We start from the raw sequence: 22,572 nt of genomic DNA on the forward strand, positions 1-22,572 counted from the left end.
TTTAGAGAATTCGAGCATGGAGGTAGGATTACATTATTAATAATAATAATTTTAATAGGCATTACCCTTACTAGCCATACATACTCTTCCTTGTAGCAAACTTTTCTGAATTGCAAAAATGAGAGCATGGATATTATTAGAAACAATGAAAGATATTCCCTTATGTGAAAGTTAGTAGGTGGATCAATTATAATCATTCTTTTGTTTCAAAGATGAATTTTTTCTCTAGAAATCTTGAGGAATTTTCAATGACTCTTCATTCAAAGGAGGAGATGTCTAGCGGGTGAGGGTCTGTTTATCTCTTTTATGTGGAAGATGCTTCTCCTCTAGTGTAACACTCTTGGAAATTTTATCAGAACCAAGTTCTAGAATACTACAAATGCTTTGAGTAGCACAAATAAATTTACACATGATTTCACCCCCATGGAAACCATGGGGGGAATTCATGAGGAAATTTTTCTTGAATCTAAGGTCCAATATGGTAGTACTTGTTGAGATGTTGAGCTCTACATAAGCTAGCATCCACTACGTGTCTTGGTGATGTGGCACAATATTATTCACAGGCATGTTAGGTGACCGACATGAGGATACGCTAGTGATTCTATAGCTGGACTACACCCACGTAGTCCATCCTTGGTTATGGCACATTTATTGTGCCACCTTTTCTTTCCTAACAGGTTCACACTTAGTGACTATGTGTACATATGTTGTGGTACTTTCATATTAATCTTTTATCATGTTGTAGACTTAGTTCCTTTGTGTGGAAGAAGAAGATGATGATTCAACCCTATCTCTCTATGTTCTCAAGTCTCCATTGCTTTTGATGTGTGTGTGCTCTTGGGTGATTCACCTCTCTTCCCTCTTGGGTGTTTTCATGGCATTAGAGCCATCCCATGGCTGCACAAAGCTCGATTAAAGGTCGAGTTGAAGGCATTGGAACACAGAAGCAAGCAAGCAAGCAACGGATAAGAAACTCTTCCACCTTGCTAGATTTGCCTTAGGTTATTTCCATAGGAGGCTCCACCATTTACACATGCATATGTTACAGATTTTGAATCTATAAGGTTTCAGGTGTTTGTTGGGTTGCAGACACAAAAGGCATTTGCATACAAATTGTAGATTGTAATTATTATTGTGCAGTCAGTGAAAAAGGTTGAGCCTTTTGTTGTGGTGCATGTGGTATAAGCTGGCTTGCAGATTATATTTTTTTGCAAGGTTCTCTATTTTGTCAAAATATTTAATAACTTCAACTAGATTGTCAGTGAGAAGCTTGATAAGAACAATTATTTTGCATGGAAGTTCAGGATGACAAATTTCTTGAAGGGCAAAGGTGTTTGGAATTATATTGAAGGAGACATGGCAGTAGCACCTAAAGTTTTTGCATGAAATGCTACTATATAATAGTTAAAAGCGGAAGGTGCTCAATTGCTACCTGTCTCATAACCCAAACTAACCATCGATGGCCAAAATAGGATGTGTCAACAAGAAGACCCCAAAGTAGTCCTAGGCTAATGTTAGAAGACAATTGTAAGGGCTCCCCCAGACCACAACGAAAGCATAATTGGCCAAGGAATCCACAAAGTGATTCCGCTGTTGTTGAGGAACTAACTAACAAGTCAATGTCTCAAAAATATGCAACATATCCAAGGCTGCACGATGGTATATCTGTAAAATGGGATCCCGCACACTATGTTGAGATGACAAGCTCAACACATGTGGACATTAATGATGGACCGCCTGGTTAGATAGGTCCACACGTCTACACTTAGCACGTCGGTGGTCATTATGACTCTCACATGGCCACTGACTCATTATCTATTATGTTCAGGTTGTTACACCTATTTATAGCTGGCATAGTTATAGCGCCATTTGACTAGTGTAGTCGGTTATGCATTGTTTGACTTAGTAGGCCACTTTCCTTTATGTTGTATCTTATCTATACTTTGTGTACATTGTAAAGTGTGTGGAAGAAGAAGAAGAAACCAGCAAGAAAACGTTTTGGCCTCCATCTCTCTTCTTGTCTCTTGAGTGAGCTTCTCCTTATGCATTCTGTGTGTGTTCTACGCAGCATCTTGAGCAAGTCCCCCCACCACGCGATTCGTGACATGGTATCAAAGCTGCACCACTGATTGAGGCTGGTTTTGAAGGCTAAAGCAAAGGAGAGGAGCCAAGGATTTGAGCAAGCAAGCAACGGGTAAGAAGCTCTTCCATTCTCTACTTCTTCTCTTGGACAGTGCCTGTGGAGGCACTGGAAGCAGGGCAGAGCAAAAATCTCAGATTGCAGTGAGATTTGGTATGCGCGAAGAGCAATGTGTATTCTGTAGATAATTGCCCTTTCGGACATTACCGCTGCTATTTTGGCCATCCGAGGTCATTTTAGGGCCCGTTTTAGACTCACAAGGTTGCGGACAGCAGTTCGAGGTATCCTGCAATTTCAACTGTGTATGGCGTATACAGGTGCACATGTTACAGATTTCAAATCTGTAAGTTCAAAGGTGTTTACTAGCGAATAAACGCAAGGTTTATCAGCAAATTGGTTGTGCAGATTGCATGTATTGTTGAGCAGACAGTGAAAAAGGTTGTCTAGTGTATTGCTATGTACTACAGGTCGAGGGTTGCAGAAGATTTGCTTACTGTTTGGTATTAGTTTTGTGATAATGGTAGAGAACAATGGAAACCCCATCATTGAGAAGCTCGACAAGAATAACTACCCTTCATGGAAGTTCCGTGTCACGAACTTCCTTATTGGAGAAGGCCTCTACGAGTCTGTTTCAGGTGAAGAAAAGAAGCCGGAGGTGAGTGATCCTCCAACTACAGAAGAGACAAAGGCATGGAAGGAATGGAATGCAAAAGACAAAAAGGTCATGTATTGGCTGTCTACAGTAATTGACAATAATATGCTGGGACATATTAGAAATGCAGAGAATTCATATGCAGCTTGGACCATACTTGAAAGTATGTTTTCCGTAAATACAAAGGCACGAAAGATTCAACTCAAGCAAGAGTTGAATACATTGAAGAAAGGGAAGATGTCTATCAATGAGTATGCACTGAAGGTAAGAAGCATTGCAGATGCCTTGGCAGCGATTGATGCAATGCCTGATGATGATGATTTGGTATCGTCTACCTTGGGTGGACTTAACAATGGAAAGGCTTGGAAGTCTTTTGTAACTTCCGTATATGTCAGAAAGTCATTTCCAGATTTCGATGAGTTGGTCTCCCTTATGATCACTGAAGAGATCAACATGCAGAGTGAGACATCTGAAAAAAGTGGTGAACAGGTCCAAGATTTCTACTCCAGTTCAGGAAGGGGACGTGGCAGGTCCTCTTCAAGAGGCCGTGGTACAGGACGTGGTAGTGACAACCAACAAAACAGATTGAATCAGCAATTTGGTGATATGCAGGTTTCAGGAGGTTGTAGTAACTTTAGAGACAAGGGGAGCTTTAGAGGAAGAGGTGGATGGCAGAACAGAGGTTCTAACAACTCTGGTATTGTGTGTCACTATTGTGGAAAAATAGGTCATATTGCATCCCAATGTTATACTAAGAAAGATGTATTCGCAGTGGTAAGTTGCAGTAAGGAAACTATGCATCATCTTCAGGACAAAATGAAGAAAAAAATGAATGTATGTTTGTTATGCAGCATATGTTGAATGCTGTTACAGGAAAGAAAACACATGATGATGTTTGGTATGTTGATTCAGGTGCATCCAATCATATGACCAGCCATGCAGAATGGTTTGGAGAGATGCAAGATTTGCAAAATACAGGTTATGTGGATGATTCATGCCACCTAATTTCACACATTGGAAAAGTTTCCTTGTCCTTGCATGATGGTAAGACAAAGAGTCTTTCAGATGTATTACATGTGCCATCTATTACAAAGAACTTGGTGTCAGTTGATGGTAGAGCAAGGGCTACAAGTCAGATTTAATGCAAAGGGCTGCTTTATAGAAGACTTCAATGACAAGTGCAGGTTGGTTGCAAAGGGAAGTAGAGTTGGACGTATATTTACTCTGGATGCTGGAATTCCTACTATGAATGCTGCTATGTATGCTAAAGGAAAAGGTATTGTTGCAAATATTGAAATTTGGCACAAACGCATTGGACATGCAAATGTACAAAGGCTGAAATTAATGCAGTCCAAAGGGTTTACAGATTTGCCTACATTTAGAATTGTAGAATTTCATAAGGTATGCAAAGCATGTCAGTTTGGTAAGCAGGCAAGACAACCCTTTTCACATGACAGAGATGTAAGCAGAAATATCCTTGATGTTGTGCATACAGATATTTGGGGGGCTACACAAAATGTATCTCTTGGAGGCACTTCATACTTTTTCACATTCATTGATGATTGTTCTAGAAAGCTGTGGGTATATTTTATGAAGAAAAAGAGTGAAGCGTTTGAGCACTTTAGAACTTTCAAGGCTGCAGTTGAAAGAGAAACAGGCTTGAAAGTAAAGTGCTTGAGGTCAGATGGAGGGAGAGAGTACCTCTCGAATGAGTTCAGTGATTTTCTGAGGTCTCATGGGATAAAGAGACAGTTCACATGCAGGTATACCCCACAGCAAAATGGGGTTGCAGAAAGGAAAAACAGGCATATTGCAGAAGTTGCACGCGCCTTGATTGGCTGAAAAGAATATGCCTAAGCATTTTTTGTCTAAGGCTATTCATACTGCTGTTTATATTATGAACAGAACTCCCATAGCCGCAGTTCATGGTATGACCCCTGAAGAATGTTTTGCAGGTAAGAAGCCTGATGTCTCACACTTGAAAGTGTTTGGCTGTATTGCATATGTTCATGTGCCAGATGAGTTGTGGAAGAAACTGGATCCAAATGCTGAAAAGTGTGTCTTTCTTGGATACTCTTTAGAGCAAAAAGGGTATCGTTATTATAACCCTGTCACATGTAAGTTCAGAGTGAGCAAGGATGTCATCTTTAATGAAATGAACAATTGGTATGCATCTAGTGGTGATGCATTGGATGATGATGATGATCATGACACTCATGTGCAAGCTGAAAAGCAAGAATCACGGACTCTTAGTGGACCAAAGATATCATCTAGTAGTCCTTGGTCTGGGAGACTAAGGAGTAGCTCTACATCTTCAGGTGCATCTAGTAGCACTACAAGTAAAGACAAAGGAAAGAATAAAGTGTCAGATGGCATTGATGCAGTTCTTGATGGAGACTCCAGTGGCTCAGAGAGCTTGGATGATGAGCTTGGCATTCCTTCAGTGAGGACTCCAGGTGTGCAGAGAGCACGCGTCGATACAAAGACTCCATTGAGTGATCCAGTGGTACGCAGGTCTAGCAGGGTGAGATACCCTGTTAACAGATTTGGTTTTGAAGGTTATGCAGTCACATGTTTTGAGGAGGCTATTGGTCATGCTCATTGGGATGCATCAATGGATGAGGAGATGGCTACATTAGAGGCCAATAAGACTTGGAATCTAGTATCATTGCCGAAGGGCAAGAAATCTATTGGATGTAAGTGGGTTTATAAGATTAAGCACAATGCAGATGGTTCTATTAGTAGGTACAAAGCTAGGCTGGTTGCAAAAGGCTATGCCCAGACATATGGCATAGATTATGAAGAAACCTTAAGTCCAGTTGCTAGGATGGCAACTATCAAATGTGTGATTTCTTTGGCAGCAACCAAAGGTTGGAGGTTGCAGCAAATGGATATGAAGAATGCCTTCTTGCATAGTGATTTGCAGGAAGAAGTGTATATGGATCAGCCTGTCAGAGATGCGGGATCTAGAGCATGGCAGAGGTAGAAGCTATGGAGGATGGAAGATAAAGATACTACTCATGTTGACATGACAATGTAGACAACTATTACACAAGTGAATTAGGTTTCAAGATTGAGACTTGAACTCATAAACACAATCTTGTATAGGACTGACAATGACACAGACACTTGACAAAAAGAGACAAGTACTATTGCATTATCATCATATGAAAGTGATAGTCAAGTACATCATTATATAGGATTGCTTGGTAGCACACTACATCCATTGTGCCTATGGGATCTGTCTCTCTTCCTAGAATGAACTGCATCTCCCTAGCCTAGTTGTTCCATACAAAGGGGCATACATAGGGTGTGATTGGCAGATTCTCAACACCCCTCCTCAATCACAACCTGAAAGTACAAAGTATGTAGAGGCTTTAGTGAGAGCAACACCTGCAAAGTGTGGGCATACCACAAACATGGCAAAACACCAGAGACTGTCGCAGAAAAGGCTAAGTGTGGGTACCATAAACATGGTGGACATCCAGAGGCTGTAATAGGGGCCTCACAAAGTGTACAGAGGCTGTAGTACAAGGCTACATGAGGAGTTTTTACAAGCTTATGAAAGGAACATTAAGGCAGGTACAATGCTTTTAAAACAGAAAATGAGAGACAAGGACCGATAGGCCCTTGTGGTCTTTTTCAGCATCTGCTATTTCTTTGTCATCATGGAAAATCTTCATGTCTTTAATCTTTGGTTCTTCAGCTTTGAATGATGTGGTCTTTTGGTCTTCATGGCTGGTCTTCTTCTTGTCCTTCTTTCTTTTGATCTTATGGTCTTCTTGGTCTGGTTCCTCATGGATTTTGCTTGCTGCTTCAGTCTTCATGTCTATGTCTATGTCTATGTCCCCCTCAAGCAAAGACATCTCATTCTTCTTTAGGGTTTGTATGATGACCAAGGTAGCTGGAGTGTCCTCAAAGTCTTCAGATGGAATCATTGATTGCACTTGAGTGTAGGCAACTCCATCATTACCTGCAAAAAGTGATGCAAACAAGACTTCTATGTTGCTTTACATTAAGATCTTCTTGTTCGTCATTGTCATGACCAAGGATAGCAGCAAATCAACTCCAGAATTTTGATATTTTATCAGTGGAAGAGCAGATTACAATGTGTCAAGAGACACAAGTAATGACAGTGTGAAAACACACTATGTCTGTGTTGATGTTGAGCTTGAATCTTCTTGTTCGGGGTCGTTCGATCGTCCTTCAATCTTTCTAAGTCCTTCCCCTCCTTGATTTGGTGCTAGGACAGTAGATCAGAGTGGCAGTGGGTTGCTCTAGGTGGCAAGAGAGAGAAAATGATGAGATTTTTGAGCTTTGATGAGAATGGCTATGGCTGACAGTTTAGGGTTTCAGACAGGGGCCTGGTTTTTTGCAGATTGCAGGAGCTGTACTTGATGATTTTCAAAACTTTTTTTATAGAAAGATAGCTTACTTCATGGGCTATCAAAACCCTATAGTACTCATCATGATTGCGTGCAGGGCAGTCAGAGTGACGAAATCAGATCGGGCGCAGATCAGGACAGGCGCAGTCAATTTCTCCAATGCCAGGGCCAAAGAGCAACAATCTCATTAATTAATGTGATAGGGAGTTGCGCCTAATGTTGAGGAACATCTTCCAAGAAGAGGTCATAAGCTAATTTGACCTGTAGAGGGAGATCTCAGCCCTATATCAGAGGTATGTCCAGGCTGGCTATGGTGGCCAAGGAAAGTCAAGTAGAGATGGAGGTGAGAAATGGAACCATGAGCTGGACTTGAGGTGACCTGAGGTTAAGATGAGCCGAGAGAGAGTAGAGGAGAGCTAAGCCATGCTCAGCTGCGCTCTGATACCATGTCAGAGATGCGGGATCTAGAGCATGGCAGAGGCAGAAGCTATGGAGGATGGAAGATAAAGATACTACTCATGTTGACATGACAATGTAGACAACTATTACACAAGTGAATTAGGTTTCAAGATTGAGACTTGAACTCATAAACAAAATCTTGTGTAGGACTGACAATGACACAGACACTTGACAGAAAGAGACAAGTACTATTGCATTATCATCATATGAAAGTGATAGTCAAGTACATCATTATATAGGATTGCTTGGTGGCACACTACATCCATTGTGTGTATGGGATCTGTCTCTCTTCCTAGAATGAACTGCATCTCCCTAGCCTAGCTGTTCCATACAAAAGGGCATACATAGGGTGTGATTGGCAATTTCTCAACACATCCAGCAGGTTATGAAGATTTAGAGTATCCCACGTATGTGTGCAGGTTGAAGAAGGCGCTCTATGGGCTCAAGCAAGCACCTAGAGCATGGTCTGACAAGATCAAAGAGTATCTTGTCAATATTGGCTTTTATATTTCTGATGCTGATCACCCACTTTATGTGAGAAAGGGAGATGCATGTTTAGTCATCATAGTCATCTATATGGATGACTTGATTATTACAAGTGATAGTGATAGTGGGATTGCTGAAGTCAAGGACTTTTTGAAGAAGAAGTTTGAGATGAAGGATTTAGGTGAGCTAAGGTACTTCCTTGGCATTGAGGTGGTCAGATGTGATGATGGTATATGGTTGTCCCAAAAACAGTATGGCTTGGATATGTTGTCCAAGTATGGTATGACAGTATGCAAACCACTTTCAGTCCCGTTGGAGTAGAATGTAAAGTTGAGTGCTGATATTGGGGATGAGACAGAAGACCCTACTATATTCAGGAGGATAGTGGGGAGTTTGATCTACATGACCATTACAAGGCCATTCTTGAGCTACGATGTTGGTCTTGTGAGTCAGTTTATGCAAGTACCTAGAAAGCCACATTTGGATGTAGTCAGACGCATATTGAGATATGTGAAGTCCACATTACATTATGGACTTTTCTATGAGGCAAGTACAGATGTACAAGTGTTTGGATACACAGATGCAGATTGGGCTGGTAGTATGTCTGATAGAAGATCTACCAGCGAATACATGTTCTCTCTTGGTAGTGCAGCAGTTACTTGGAGCAGCAAAAAGCAATCTACACTTGCTTTGTCGAGTACAGAGGGTGAGTATAGAGGTGTTACTGTTGCAGCATGTGAGGTAGTATGGCTACAAAAGTTATTGGATGATTTAGATGTGCAGGTGGAAGGTCCAGTTGTCTTTTATTGTGATAACATGAGCAGTATACAGTTGGCTAGAAACCCTGTGTTCCATGCCAGGACAAAACATATTGAGGTACACTACCACTTTGTGAGAGAGAAGATACTAGCAAGTGAGATTGACTTGGTGTATGTCAGCACACAGGATCAGATAACTGACATCTTCACATAGGCATTGGGTACAGAGAAGCTTCAAAAGTTTCGAAGCTTACTTGGAGTTGCAGAGATGCAGTTGAGCTTGAGGGGGAGTGTTGAGATGACAAGCTCAACATATGCGAACATTAATGATGGACCGCCCGGTTAGATGGGTCCACATGTCTACACTTAGCACGTCAATGGTCATTATGACTCTCACATAACCACTGACTCATTACTTATTATATTCAGGTTGTTACACCTATTTATAGCTGGCATAGTTATAGCACCGGTCGACTAGTGTAGTCGGTTATGCATTGTTTGACTTAGTAGGCCACTTTCCTTTATGTTGTATCTTATCTATACTTTGTGTACATTGTAAAGTGTGTGGAAGAAGAAGAAAAAACCAGCAAAAAAACGTTTTGGCCTCCATCTCTCTTCTTGTCTCTTGTGTGAGCTTCTCCTTGTGCATTATGTGTGTGTTCCACGCAGCATCTTGAGCAAGTCCCCCCACCACGCGATTCGTGACACACTATAGTTCCCATTCAACTAATTGATCACTAACTGCGAGTCACCTTTTACCAATAATTGACGGATACCACCACATTAGGGTATATTTAACCCCATAATCAAGGCCTTGTATTCTACTATATTATTAGTAAAAGAGGGTATATATACTCCCATTTTCATTACAACCCTACATCAAGGATCTTTAATGACTACTCCACTACTCATATGTTTAGCAGGCCCTCTAGAAGCTCTATTAAAAAATACAAAGTATAAACTTAGTCTTCAGTGATAGGCCACGCCATATTGATCAGCTCACTTGTACTTATAATAATCAAAGTTAAGCCGAAAGAGAGGGTGTATAACATGTACAATCCCTCCTTCCTCATTGAACTTGATAGGAATACTCATAAGAATTCTTTGACAATGGTGGCAATAGACAATCTCCCATGTGAAAGAACTGTCTTGTTCGATCGTCTTGGTACCTACTGCAAGTTAAAGCTGAATCATGAAGGACCTACATAGGCACGAAGTCCAACATCAGCCCTTACACATAGTAAGGCTTCAGCTTATTAAAGTAAACTTTATTCTTAAACTCTACCCTGTGCAAGTATACTAAAAGTACTGTAGAGCCATTCTTCCCAGACATACAATTTTATATGGCCCATCCCACTTGGGTTCTAGTTTACAAGAAATAGATCACGATGAGAATCATAGTACAACTTCAATTGGTCCTTCACAAATTTATATTTCTTAGCTCAAAGGTCGTGGAGTGCTTTCATTCTCCTCTTTCCTACTTCTTGATGTAGTAACACCTGTTATCAAACTTCATCAAGATGCGCAAGAGAAATAAATCTTTTATACAATGCTTCTGTCTCACCCAACGAATGATTGAGAGCAAAACACACATTGGGCAGCTCTATTTCCGATGGTAAAACATACTCTTCCTCCCCATATACTAGCTTGAACGGGGTGTGGCCTCTTGTAGCTCTCTTAAATATCGTATTATAACCCCAAACCACCACATACAATTTCTTATCCCAATCTCACTTACTTTCAGACACTATCTTGGATAAGATCCCGACAAGCTGTTTATTCGTACTCTCAACTTGGCCATTTGCTTGCGGATTATAGGGTGTAGTTTTATTGTGTTTAATGTTCAGATCTTCCGTCAAGGCTACTATAATCTTGTTCAAGAAGTGTGTCCCTCGATCAGACACTATCCCCTTAGGTGGACTAAAACGGCAAACAATCTGCTCCATAATGAAACTGGCCATCTCCTTAGCATTATCCTTTATCGTTGCTCAAGCCTCAGACTACTTCATAAAGTAGTCTGTTGCTACAATAATATAATGCTTACGCGTAGTCGATGAAGGATATATTGGTCTCACAAAATCAATACCCCATTTTTCGAATGGTAACATAACCAAAATAGGATTTAATGGCCATTTATGATTCTCCCTGGCATCGTGTCTTTGGCAGAAATTACAACGCTTAACATAATTGAAAGCATCTTCGAAGATCTATGGCCACTAATATCCAGAACGGAAAGCTTTCTGGATGGTAAGACGTCCAACAAAATGTCCCCTATAGGCTGAATCGTGGCATTCCTCAAGAATGAATGGTATCTCATCCGATACTACACATCAATGATAGATATTGTCCACTCCTTTTTGATACAAGACACCCACTATAATCGAAAAGTGTAATGCTTGTTTAATCTCTCTCTTCTCAGACTTGGACAGAGCAACCCCAAATTGTTGTGGTCATTGTATAGGAGAAGTTTCACTTAATCAACTATGGCTACTTGCTACTCTGGGTTAAGATAGTCTCCTACCTTGATCAGGATAGTTTTTTTAATTTGAAATACTATCATGGCACTTTTTGCACTAGAATCGGTCGTAGTTTCTCAAAGCATAGTCATGTGTTCCCAACCCTAGCAAGTTATGTTCAAACCAATATCCAAGTGGGATCTATTAACAAGACCTTCACAAGTGTGTTGATGAAGGTGGTTGCTACAGCTACAAGTGAGTGGAACAATAAGCTTATGGTAGCATTGTAGACTTATAGCCCAAGACCAAACTCTTTTGAAAATGACCTATGAAATTGATGTTATAATGCATGTAGAATCATTGCCACCCAATTAAGGATTGCAATGAAAGATGGGAAGGATGCTTCAACCATGTATCTTGTCAAGCTAAAAGAGTCAATAGACACTCAACTTCTAGCAATGCATATGCTGCGATAGTGGACAAGGTGAGATACAAGGAATGGTATGACAAACATGCAAAAAAAGGAAGCTTTAAAAGGATGAGCCAATGTTTATTTTTGTACTTACTCATGACACACTTACAAAAAACAAAGTTTCAAGGACTTCGACATTTCACAATGTGATTCTCAACAATTGACCAAAGACTTAGCTAGAGAGAGCAAACAAGATACCAAGAGTCTCTACAATACGGCAATAAAACTTGGCGTTTATTGCAATGACGTTGTAAACAACATGTACACCCTAGGCCTTCAGTCCATTCTCAATTAAGCCACTTGCTCTTCCATCCTGCCCCTTTCATCTAACACTCTTAACTGTCTCCTTGTGCTGCCACACACAATATGCGCTATCGTGCATCCTATCCCGATCAAGCAACTCTTCATCTTCAGTCTTTCAACAAATTTGAAGTTGCTAAATGTGCTTACATTAATCTCACAAGTCTTACATGTGAAGTGTGGATCACCAGCTCCAAGATTCAAGCAGCGAAGGCAGTTGGGCTACCAACTTGGAGCATGAAGGCAAAAAATTTCAACCTCGTAGCCCCAATCTAGAAGACTGTCGGCAAAAGAGTTCCAAGGGTCAACCCTGAGAACGCCATGGTTGATGAACCTACCAAACCCTGAACTTGTCAGGTCATTATAGTGAAAGAGAGAAACTCCCATTATACCTTAATGAACATCGTAATTCATACGTGAATGGAGGCCTGCATAGGCAATCATGGGCAATCGTTGAAGTCCTTTTAACTCTGCCAAGCACCTACTCATGTACTTCCAAGGGTCACAGCAAGCTCAAGTACCGAATTTTCTAAGGACCCGGACAATGCTGTCAACAGCCACCAGTCCCCCTGCCCAACTTATCAATGACTGGTCATAGAACCAGGCCAAATAGCAACTGGTTTCATATGATTATCATCAAGCCCTAGAGTTTGATGTCAAGGAATTGCAAAACACACAATAAGTTTTGGCAGATGGGATTTACAGATTTAGATCCATCAGATTAAAAAATCGAGTAAAAACTGAGGATGTGTTGCACAATTCTGAACTTAAATCACTGTAGCCAAAATGGTATTTGCAAATGGAATGTACAAATGAGCACAAAATTGGTGTACAACTCTTCCGAGCCGCCATCATACACATGCCTCACCCAATTTTCTGTCCTACCCGGTAGAAATGAAGCCAAAAAAATTATGTACAATCCTGGAAACCTTGCAAGGCTTCAGGTGTTTTCTGTCTATGACAGGCCTGCCTCAGTATTTTTTGGATCAAAAGCTAACAGGACCACTACCCAAATTCACTTTTTCAAACCTCGAGCTTCCAAACTTTTCCAGATACTGTCAGCTGTCCAACGTCTAAAGACTACCTAGAGCCCAACTGCACTGCACCTCTTAGATCCTTTTCATCAGCTGATCAAAACAAGTGAACATGATCATGCTAGAAGGTGCAATCCAAAACACCCTTGATGTGACCCCACAAGTAAAGCCTTTCCAGCCTTCCTTTTGCAAGATTGATTTTGCTGCATTAATAGCCCCTGTGTATTGTGTGCTGCTTGAAGTATTGCTTTTACCCTGGACCTGCAACCTTGTTTTGATAACATCCTGCATGTTTAACCGTTTTCATCAAAATTATGAAAGAGACATACTGCAAATCTTCAGAATTTGACTCCCAATCGATAGAACAATAGGAACAGATCAGGATCAGATGTTTGATGCAATAAGAATAGTTCATAATTCTTTGCCAGAGCTTGTTTCTTAGTGAACATGTCAATGCCGCAACTTGACCATGATGTGAAAGCAACAACTGTTTTTCCTTGCAAGCAAAGCTTGTTTAAACATAATTAGGTGCAAGTTTTCACATTACCATATTGAATTTAACCAAAATACTTAACAAGACCTAGCTTGGAGCAGGAGTAGCACTAACAAGCTTAGCAGCATTCCATGCAGTCAAATATTTTACCATAGGGTTGGTAATTGCAGCTGCACAAGATGCACTAAAGAATGAACTCAAAAGTTCCCACTGGACGTCAAGTTTCTGCACCGATTCAACTCCTGTGTAGCAAGCTGCTGTCTTTTTGGTTGCTTCCCATAGAGGGAGATAAATTGCATTATAAGGCCCCCAAACCATTTGGGCCAATCCAAACCCTCTATACAAGGCTCTTAGCCCTTCGACTTGATATATTCTTGTGGCAGCATGAAGAGAGCCCTGCATAGAACCAAACAAACAGTAAAAACAACTGACTGGGCCATTAAGGAGCTAACATCTGCTGGACATTTGTTCTGATTTGTCATCTCCTGCCATGACATGAAAGTCATGATGACTCCAACAGTCAGGCAGATTGCACTTCCCAAGTCCACAAAGTGATTTAAGGGAAGGAGTACCTTGTAATTGTCTGCTCCCTTGGTTTGGACCATCTGCCTCTGCCTTATAACCTCTACAGGCACAGTCACTGAAGACTGCACCAAAGTAGCCACAACGCCTCCACAAAGATGCACAATGGGATTATTCTCACCACCTACAATAAGAAATGTTGGGGTTAAGGACCAAAACATACAATTGCAGGCGGTAACAATGGCAGCTCAAACATGGACCCTTCTTCTTGCATATTGAAGCAAATATGGATGCTTAAACCTTGTATGAAAACTTAAAATACCTGGCAATAATCTTTTAGAGGTTTGATAGGAGGCCATGTACAGTGCTTGAGCAGGTGCAATCTGTGAAACTGTGGCGTATCCTTTGTAGAGGGTTCTCCAGCCTTCGTGTGTGGAGATTGTATAAATGGCATGCAGGGATCCTCTGTACATGTAAAGAGCGCCAGCACCGCCGGAGCTTGCACCAACAGAGGCACCTTGAACCTGACAAAGAAAAGGAGCAGGAAGACGAACAATGAGGCCATGATATTAACCCATGATTCTTATTAAGCTTCCAAAAGGGGCAAGAAACTCCAACGATGTCCCAATTTTACATCAACTGTAGAATTGAAACGACAGACATGATTCTGGCCTTTTAGAATCCGATCGTATATTTTTAAATGTTAGAAAAGCCTCTCCTTTAGAGAAACATTTAGCACCCGTAAACCGTGGTTTTTCAGCACGAACAGTGGATTGCATGCAGGACTTTAGGGTTTTGTGAGTTGTTTTCTTTTTCATGTGGTGGAGGGGGAAGGTGCAAAAGTACCTGAAGGCGGGACTTGACGGTCATCATGGGGTACATGACTCCATCAGCGAGCATGCCCGCGAGACCGCCAGCGACCATCTGCTTGGCGAGGAGGCTACGCCGGCGGTGGTCGGACGACATTGTGGGCGAGGGGTGGGTAGCTGGGTGGGGGGGAAAGAGGGGCAGGGTCTCTGTTTGTGTGTGTGGGTGGGTGGGTCGGAGAGAGAGAGAGAGGCAGGGTCTTGTGAGAGGAATGCGCTTTGCCGCCCTATGCAAGAGGCGTCTCCTCGAAAATAGAGAGAGAGAGAGAGAGAGAGAGAGAGAGAGAGAGAGCTCAGAGGTGGTGGTCAAAGAGAAAGGGTGCATGTGTGGGTGCCTGTGAGTGTTTTTTTAAAGAAGGACGGGGGGGAAAGGGAAGGGGGGGTGTGGACAAATGGCAGCCCTGCTGTCGCGAGCTCCTTCCTCTCTCTTCCTCCAATGCCACCGCTCCCCTTCCCTCTCCCCCTCCTCTCTCCTCCTCCTCCTCCTCCTCCTCCTCCTTCTCTGTCTCTCCCCCCGCGAGGCCCCAATGGCATACCAGGACTCCCCGGCCCTTCTCTCTCCCTCCTGGCCCCCCCGGCGCCTGCGTTTCTCCAAATCGCCTACACGTGTCGCCGCATGTTTCGTCCCCCCCCCTCGGACTTTCGGACCTTTTCGCGTTGTCAAGTTTGGGGACTTCCAGCTTTCCCCAATCACGAGTGCCCCACTCACATAAAGTCCCAAAATAAAATAAAATCTATACTATTAGTTAAGGGGAGGTTGGGGCCACGTGCCAACCTCCCCACAAAGAAAGGGGGGGTGGGTGCCACGCGTCCAGCACCCGCCCTCACCGTGAAAATCGCGCTTCATGCCGGGGCGAGTGTAGGCGCGGAGCGCCTAGTCACTATTCAGCAACACATTAGAAAACTATAGCCCAAATAGCAGCAATGACACTCAACACCCAAACTCAACAATGCAGCATTACGAAAAACAACCAATAGCTAGAGAACTTAATAAAAACATCACCAAATATTGACTAAAAACACTCTACCATGATCATCATTCTTACACATTAGAAAACTATAGCCCAAATTGCAGCAATGACACTCAACACCCAAACTCAACAATGCAGCATTACAAAAAACAACCAATAGCTAGAGAACCTAATAAAAACATCTCCAAATATTGACTAAAAACACTCTACCATGATCATCATTCTTTTTTCATGATACTCAGAAGTTACATGACAACTCAGAGAGATTCGAAAAAACACATTTATGTCCCATGACATATTACAATAGCTTCACACCTACATTCTTTTGCCCAGGCTAAACCCAAGCTCTGACACTTTGAATAACCCTAAGGATGGTTGCATAGTAGCTAGGACTCACACTCACTATTCCCTTGATAATGTCTACAAATGAGGAACTACTAAAAATTAAAATAGTCCTTAAGTAATGCAAGGGACATTACAAAATATAAAATTTTGAATTTGATGAACACTATTTACTTTAAAAAGGTGACTTCCGATAGGGCAAAATAGCAAATGAGATATCATTGCCAATTTCATTTCCAAATGCACCCTACACTTCATTAAAAGCATCTTCCTTCAAATGCTCAACAAAGACTACAACTTCCTACACGGGATCAAATTGCACATGTCACTTGCACACTCTTTGTTGGCATCAATTCAAAATGCTTTGCCAAACTATTTCAAGTACAAGTTCTCCTAACTTGAAGTTGCCTTAAACACAAATGCATTTAGGCTCAAGGACTCCAATAACAACTCCTACAAATTGTTGAGGGGCTAATGTGTCCACAACATCTATGGTATCCAATTCCATCAGTATTTGCAAACAAGTACATTGAATGACTTTAAGTTCATGGTCAATTGATACATTGTTCTCATAATATTCTTCTTCATTAATGCTTGAGCCACATGTTCTTCAGTGTCCCTTTTGGTTGCCAAAGCACCAACCAACTTATTTGTGAGTCACTACACTTCTTTCTATAATTTACCAACTTGCATCAAATAACTAGCTTTGTCCACCATTGTATCTCTCAAAGGTTCAAAAATGAAGGCTTGCAATATTCCAGAGCACCACTTGATGGAAGTGCCCAACCTAGTAGGCCGAGACAATGCCCAAACTTGCATCCTCAAAGAGTAATTAACTTAGCATTAACTATAAATTTTGAAACTTTATCCTATTGATTAAGGACAAGAATAGATAACTTTATATCAATTAACATAAATAGGTAGAACCAAACAGAGGTAATGATTACATCTTCATCTCCACCCACTACAAAAATGGTACTCTTGATCGTAGGAATTCAAGCATTACACCACATAATATGGTACAAATCTATTTAGCAATGTCATGTACTTCTTCGAGGAAAAATCAAACTTGACAAAAAGGCACTTCAATGGCAAACTCGTGCTTTTGATCAATTAACTTCATCTCTACATCCATCATAGCATACATTTCTAAATTTCCTCTTGGAATTGACTCAAAAAGAGAGCTATCAATAATGAACATGCTACACTAAAGGATCACACAAAATATATACATCAATGTGATCCTCTTTTCTAGAACTTGACAATCTTTAAGCATTGCAAAGCTTTCGTTACCCTTGATACATTATGAGATGGTTTTTAGATTCATGCACCCAAAATGTGGTATGCATGGGGCAATTTCAAGTGTTTTCTACACTTAGATCATTCAAGACTACTTGTATTTGACTATGTCACATTTACTTTTTGCTTCCTACATATGCAATTATTTAGATTAAGGTAATTGCTCCTACATCCAAATTTATGCAAGTTGAGCTTCAAGAACCTACACATTTTGCTCCTACACTTTCAAATTACATTGTTGACTCATAGTTTTTTTTTGTATAATTTTGAAATTTTGGTCATAAAAGAAGTAAAAAATGTGAACATTTTGCTTTTATTAATAAAAAAATCGTCCCTTATTGCCAAATTTGGCTATTAGCTAAGTATTTTGAGGTATTTTATCGCCAAAGGTCACCTAGATTGTAATATAAAGAGGGATAGTAAATTAACAACTTCTTAACTTCCATCTATATTATTTTAGCTATAGGTTCGAAAAGCCCCGAACCTCCAGAGGGCTTCATGAATCTACCCCCTTTTCCAAACCTTCCTTTTTTAATCAAAACCCTCTCCCTTCCTCTCTTTCTCATGTGCAATATCTCATTTTCTTTTCCCCTTCCCTTTTTTCATTAAAGCCTTCCCCCCCTCTCCCCCCCCCCCCCCCCACCTCCCTTTTTTAAATTAAAATCCCTTCCCCTCTCTCTCACTTATAATATCTCTCTTTCTTTTCCCCATCCCCTTTTTAATTAAATTCTTCCCCCCTCCCCCCTCTCTCTCTCATGTGTAGGGCCTAGCTCTCTCTCTCTCTCTCTCTCTCTCTCTCTCTCTCTCTCTCTCTCTCTGTGTGTGTGTGTGTGTGTGTGTGTGTGTGTGTGTGTGTGTGAAGAAGAAGGATAAAAAGAAGAAGATGGAGAGATAAGGGAAAGAAAGAGAATAGATAATAGTTTTTTTTAATTAAACATTTTTCTTCTCCTGATGCCAGGAGGCATATTCCACAGTGGATTTCATGAGGTTTTGCGGTGGATTCCGTAAAATTATATTTATTGTCGGGGCTCATACACAAGGTGGATTCCTTATGCGAAAAGTTGATGGGGACGCATGTCCTTTTTGGGCGTCTTGTTAATTTAATGTGCAAGTGGGTGATTCCATAGCGAGTGATTCCACAAAATACATATTTAAATTAATAGACGTTTATGAATTTAGAGTGCGCACTCGTAATAAATTAAGGTTAGGATTGAGTTATAACCAATTAATTTATTTTATAGCTGAAGACTACTAGGTATTCACTTTTGTCGGTTTAATTTTATTATTTTCTAACAATTGTGAATGCTTCAGTTGATGTGTAGAGCAGGCAACGGTGGCATTGGGAAGCACCTGGCGATAGCATGTATTCAAGTTATTTAGAAGAAATTATCATTTTTTATGGACGCGCATCTTATTTTAACTATAGGTTCGGAAAGCCCCGAACCTCCAGAGGGCTTCCCGAACCTACCCCCTTTTCCAAACCTTCCTTTTTTAATCAAAACCCTCTCCCTTCCTCTCTTTCTCACGTGCAATATCTCATTTTCTTTTCCCCTTTCCTTTTTTCATTAAAGCCTTCCCCCCTCCCCCCCCCCCCACCTCCCTTTTTTAAATTAAAATCCATTCCCCTCTCTCTCACTTATAATCTCTCTCTTTCTTTTCCCCATCCCCTTTTTAATTAAATTCTTCCCCCCTCCCCCCTCTCTCTCTCATGTGTAGGATCTCTCTCTCTCTCTCTCTCTCTCTCTCTCTGATTAAACTTTTTTTAATTAAACATTTTAAAATATTTTTTTAATTTAAAGTTTTTTAAACATAGTTTTTCACACATTTTGAGAAGGATATAGAATAAAAGAGAGAGAGAGAGAGAGAGAGAGAAGAAGAAGAAGAAAAAGAAGGATAAAAAGAAGACGAAGAGAGAAGGGGAAGAAAGAGAAAAAAGAATAGTTTTTTTAATTAAACATTTTTATTCTCCTGATGCTAGGAGGCATATTCCACAATGGATTTCTTGAGGTTTTGCGGTGGATTCCGTAAAATTATATTTATTGTCGGGGCTCATACACAAGGTGGATTCCTTATGTGAAAAGTTGATGGGGACGCATGTCCTTTTCAGGTATCTTGTTAATTTAATGTGCAAGTGGGTGATTTCGTAAAATACATATTTAAATTGATAGACGTTTATGAATTTAGAGTGCACACTCGTAATAAATTAAGGTTAGGATTGAGTTCTAACCAATTAATTTATTTTATAGCTGAAGACTGCTAGGTATTCACTTTTGTCGGTTTAATTTTATTATTTTCTAACAATTGTGAATGCTTCAGTTGATGTGTAGAGCAGGCAACGGTGGCATTGGGAAGCACCTGGCGATAGCATGTATTTAAGTTATTTAAAAGAAATTATCATTTTTTATGGACGCGCATCTTAGGCATGGCGCTAATATTTATTATGACGCGCTTATTTATTGAAGCGTCTGACATTTATTTATTATTTTATATGCGCATGGACGCACGATTTAAATATTTGTTATTGAACATTGTATTTGGGCACATCCCGACTCTTTGGGCACCCAATAGCTTTAATTATTTAGTGGGACAAAAGCAAACACAAAAGCTAAAGCATGCTAATTGTAAATTGGGCTATTTTTTGAGCTTAGAGATGAATAATATATCAAATACATGCTTTGTGGAGCGCTCACACAAGGCATGGGGGGAGATTGTACCCAATTAGTCTTTTGCTTCATGTCGTGCAAGTCTTCTCTCTTGTTTTTTGTACAAAAGTAGAGTTCTTTTATTCTTGGTGACCTTCTGGCGCTCACTACACGCGCGTACAACATCCGATCTGTGCACCAGTGGTATTAGAGCGAAGCTGAGATCAAGGGCTTCTAATCACTTACCATCTCGTGCGAAGGTGGAGCTCTTGGAACGATTGAGCTCTACAGTGGCAATCCGTCAATACCAACATGTTCCTGGCAGTGAAGAACCCCCTTGCTACGTTGTTGGATCGTGAAGAACCAGCCTCTACAGACGGAGGACCACCTGGAAAGCTCCTTTGCAAGTCTTCTTTTTCTCAGAAAGAACATGCAAGAATTTTAACCAAGTTAGAGTTTAAGAAACTTAACAAAGCTTAGGAGAAGCTTTAGCTCCACCAAATTTGATTTTCGGCGATGGCAGTTTGCATTGAAGGTCACCGTCGTCACCAAAAAGCTGCCACCATCTTGTTCACGAGGTCACATTTTTTTTATTTGGGGATTAAGCTTACTAAAGCTTCAAGTCTACTAAGTTACAAAGGTTAAATTCTCAAGATTCAACCTCTCCCATAGCGACTGTTCGTATAGAGTTAGTCCTGAATGGATTTTGACTTCCATCGAAGCCCCTGTTCACACATGTGGGCTGACAAAATTCAATTTCAGCAAACAGATTGCTACCTGCAGTCTGCACGCATGAATTATCTTCTTGGAAGACGACCATGATATCAAATTCTACATCCACAAAGAAGAAATACTACAAAAAGCCATTAAAAAAAAAAATAAGCCTTGTAAACCTGACTTTGAGCTTCGCTCATCCCGCTAACAAGATGAGGTCTTTTGGAATTTTGCAAGATGTCCGATCAAACCATGGAAGATTTTATGGCTGAAGGTGACCTACCTGAACCAACGATGGAGCAAAAATTAGACTTGATTATGATGCAGCTTCAAGAGGAACGAAGAGCACGTCAAACTTTACAAGCTCAATTGGCCAATCTGCAATGATCTACCGCCGACCAAGATGGACCGCAATCTGAAGATCTTATACGACGTATGACCAATGCAACACTTGAAGCGCAATCTATTCAGAAAGAAACAAAGATAAGTAAAAGAAATTTCAAAATTTGTACTTTCAATGGATCACGTGATGGAAAGATTGTACTTGCTGCTGCTGAGAAAGACAAAATTAAGTGTGTCACTAATCATCTAGTGGACAGAGCATCCCTATGGTGGACTGTTGTCCGCAAGAGCATTGATTGTCCTACTACTTGGGAGACTTTCCAAAAGAAATTTTTGTAGAATTTCCTTCCACCCCAATTCCACGAAAAAGCAATCAAACAATGGGATCTTCTACAACAGAGGAATCGTGAGCCTATTTCACAATATACCGAGTGTTTTTGGAATGCTTTATTGCAACTATGAATGCTCGAAGATGTACATGAGGCAACCCATAAACGCAAGTTTATGTCTGGCTTACTTAAACATTTTTATGCGGAGGTCAACATATTCAAGCCAACGACTCTCGAAGATGCGATTTCCTTGGCCCATGACACCGAAGACAAATTTCGAGGACGAGAGAAGCAACCACAACAATTTCAAACTAATGGTAACTTTGGTTCAAAACAATTTAATTCAAATTTTCGAAGATTCAATCAAAACCGTTTCCTTCCATCTTCATTCTGTAAATCTTGGGACACGACCCCCTGCTTTACCATCAAACACAAATCCAAACCTTAAGCCATCTTTCCTGAAAATTCCAACATTTCTAAGCTTCACGCTATTACCAATAATGTGTCTAAAGCCAAACCCATAGTCTGTCACAAATGTCATCAACCTGGACATCTAGTGACGAATTGTCAAACCAAAAAGCCAACTGTTCATATCAATTATTTGGGAGCGACAAAAGATGAAGAACATGAAGAAATGCCAAATTTCACGGAAGACGATGATGATATCGGTACTACTTCAGATACTTTACCAGGTATGCCAAATCCTTATTCTTTATTAACGATGAAATGTCTTGTGCATGGTAAAGAAAAGACTATTTTACATGATGATGGGAGCACACACGACTTTATTTTTGCAAAATTGGTCAAAGAATTGACTTTACATACTGTTTCTACACATTACCGCATCAAAGCTGCATTCTTAGGCACTAGATACAATGGAACACAAGAAGTGCATAACTTAGAAATTAAA

The 22,572-nt window shown here is 40.6% G+C and overlaps 1 protein-coding gene across 2 annotated transcripts; it reads right to left on the minus strand.

Moving 5' to 3' along the window:
- Nucleotides 1-12,851: 12,851 nt before the first annotated feature.
- On the minus strand, nt 12,852-15,529 carry LOC148010504 (uncharacterized). 2 transcript variants are annotated; one of them, XM_087671619.1, is made up of 5 exons: nt 15,004-15,529; nt 14,480-14,681; nt 14,208-14,341; nt 13,750-14,031; nt 12,852-13,427 (listed from the first exon to the last, which is right to left on the minus strand). In XM_087671619.1, exons 1-5 carry the CDS (start codon nt 15,346-15,348, stop codon nt 13,218-13,220), a joined length of 1,173 nt encoding a protein of 390 aa, XP_087527745.1. In that variant the 5' UTR covers nt 15,349-15,529; the 3' UTR covers nt 12,852-13,217. The 2 variants fall into 2 exon arrangements, with proteins under 2 accessions (XP_087527745.1, XP_087527746.1); XM_087671620.1 differs by having other exon boundaries at nt 12,853-13,427; nt 13,786-14,031; nt 15,004-15,526.
- Between the last annotated feature and the right edge of the window lie 7,043 nt (nt 15,530-22,572).

Source organism: Lygodium microphyllum, chromosome 29 (assembly GCF_053477565.2).
Source record: "Lygodium microphyllum isolate KBCC chromosome 29, Lygodium_microphyllum_v1.1.10, whole genome shotgun sequence".
Lineage (NCBI taxonomy): Eukaryota > Viridiplantae > Streptophyta > Polypodiopsida > Schizaeales > Lygodiaceae > Lygodium > Lygodium microphyllum.